Below are 1,547 nucleotides of genomic sequence, written 5' to 3' on the forward strand. Positions count from 1 at the left end.
TACTTCAGAGTGACCTCCCTAGAGAAAACCCTAAGCAGCTGTCTGATCTTCTGAAAGAAAGCTGTATTTCAGGAGGCTTTTCTTTGTCCTGGTGAGTTCCTTGCCAGTGTTCTAGTCAGCTAGATGCTGATTTTGCAACTGATGGAAAATTCTGCAACATGGCAAGCATCCAAAACTCATCTGGCTCTTGAGATGCTTGCCAGCAGTCAACTGCACATGAAGCCCTCATCGGAAGACTCTGATCTGGTCCCCAGCCTGGCGGTGGGTGGGGATGGGATCAGTTCATTGCAGGATCAGGCTTCTCCGTGCCTTGCAATGAGGACCCTGAGGACGCTTCGGGCGCTCCACGGGACCAGGACTAGGAGAAGGAGGTAGAGGTTGAAGTGGGGAGTCGTGGGAGGCTTCCTGCAGGTGCAAGTCCAGGTAATCGTCGTGGTGAGAAGAGCCTTTCTCTGGACTAAGGTTGATCTCTTGACGCCAGGGCTCTACGAAGGAGCCCTGCAGCTCTGGGTCACAGAGAACAGAGACGGGGCTGCCTGTACCATCCATCCAAGGCCGCGGGAAGTTGACGTGCAGGTCAGCGTCGTCCTCATTGGCCTCTTCTTGGAAGGCGACCTCTTGCACAGCTGGGCAGAATTCAGGCTCCAGGGCCATGTACTCGCCGGGAAGGCTCAGGACAGCGGCCGGTTCCAGGATCTGTACCCTCGGCGCTTCCACGTCCGAGTCCAGGAGAGCCTCGGGGATCAGCATGAGGACTTGATCTCCGAGAGACACTTGCACCATGGACATGGAGTCCAGCTCCAGCAACAGGTCGACGTGCTCTAGAGGCAGGTGCAGGGCAAAGCCAGTGGGCACAACCAGCTGGGCCGTGGGCGGACACTCTATGGGGGGCTCCATCCAGTCGGCCAGGCTGGGTGCCACCTCGGACTCGGACTCAGGCTCAGGCTCAGGCTCAGGCTCAAGCTCAAATTCGGACTCGGACTCCAGAAACTCCAGCTCCTCTGTTCGGCGGCGTTTGGCTGGGCCGGGTCCGCCGGCCTGCGGTCCCCACAGATCGTCAGAGGAGGCGCTGGGGCTGAGGGGCCGGGTGCCCATCACAACGACCGAAGGACGGCACACCCGAGACTTGACAGAGGGCAACGAGGCTCTCGGTCCTGCTCTCTGCGACAGGTCTCCAAGACCTGTAAGGCAAACCGGCACGGGCTGGCTGGGGCACAGGACCCGGTGATGCTGAGCAAGTCCTCAGATATCTGGGGCCAGCTCCCGGGAGACTCACTGTCCATGCGCGCAGGGCAGCCGCGTTCAGCACTTTAGCTCCCTGGTCACCGAAGCTCACTCCTTGGCGCAACCACCAGCGATGGCCAATATTGCAAGTGAGGCCAGCGCGTCCCGCACAGCAATAAATACATCCCTGCCCTTAGGCTCCGCCCCCTTCCAGGTTCCACCCGGAGAACTCGCTGGACCTAATCTGCTTGATTGACAGCCCTGACTACGACTGGTAATTCACCTTAGAGAACTACCGCTAGAGAACTACCCTAAGATTACCG

At 59.0% G+C, this 1,547-nt stretch overlaps 1 protein-coding gene across 1 annotated transcript; it reads right to left on the reverse strand.

Annotated features, from left to right (window-relative positions):
- Window positions 1-282: 282 nt before the first annotated feature.
- Window positions 283-1,283, reverse strand: LOC133252907 (proline-rich protein 23C-like). The gene is made up of 2 exons (XM_061425910.1): window positions 1,277-1,283; window positions 283-1,181 (listed from the first exon to the last, which is right to left on the reverse strand). The coding sequence occupies exons 1-2, from the start codon at window positions 1,281-1,283 to the stop codon at window positions 283-285; spliced, it is 906 nt and encodes a 301-aa protein (XP_061281894.1).
- Between the last annotated feature and the right edge of the window lie 264 nt (window positions 1,284-1,547).

This window comes from Bos javanicus, chromosome 1 (genome assembly GCF_032452875.1).
Source record: "Bos javanicus breed banteng chromosome 1, ARS-OSU_banteng_1.0, whole genome shotgun sequence".
Classification (NCBI taxonomy): Eukaryota; Metazoa; Chordata; class Mammalia; order Artiodactyla; family Bovidae; genus Bos; species Bos javanicus.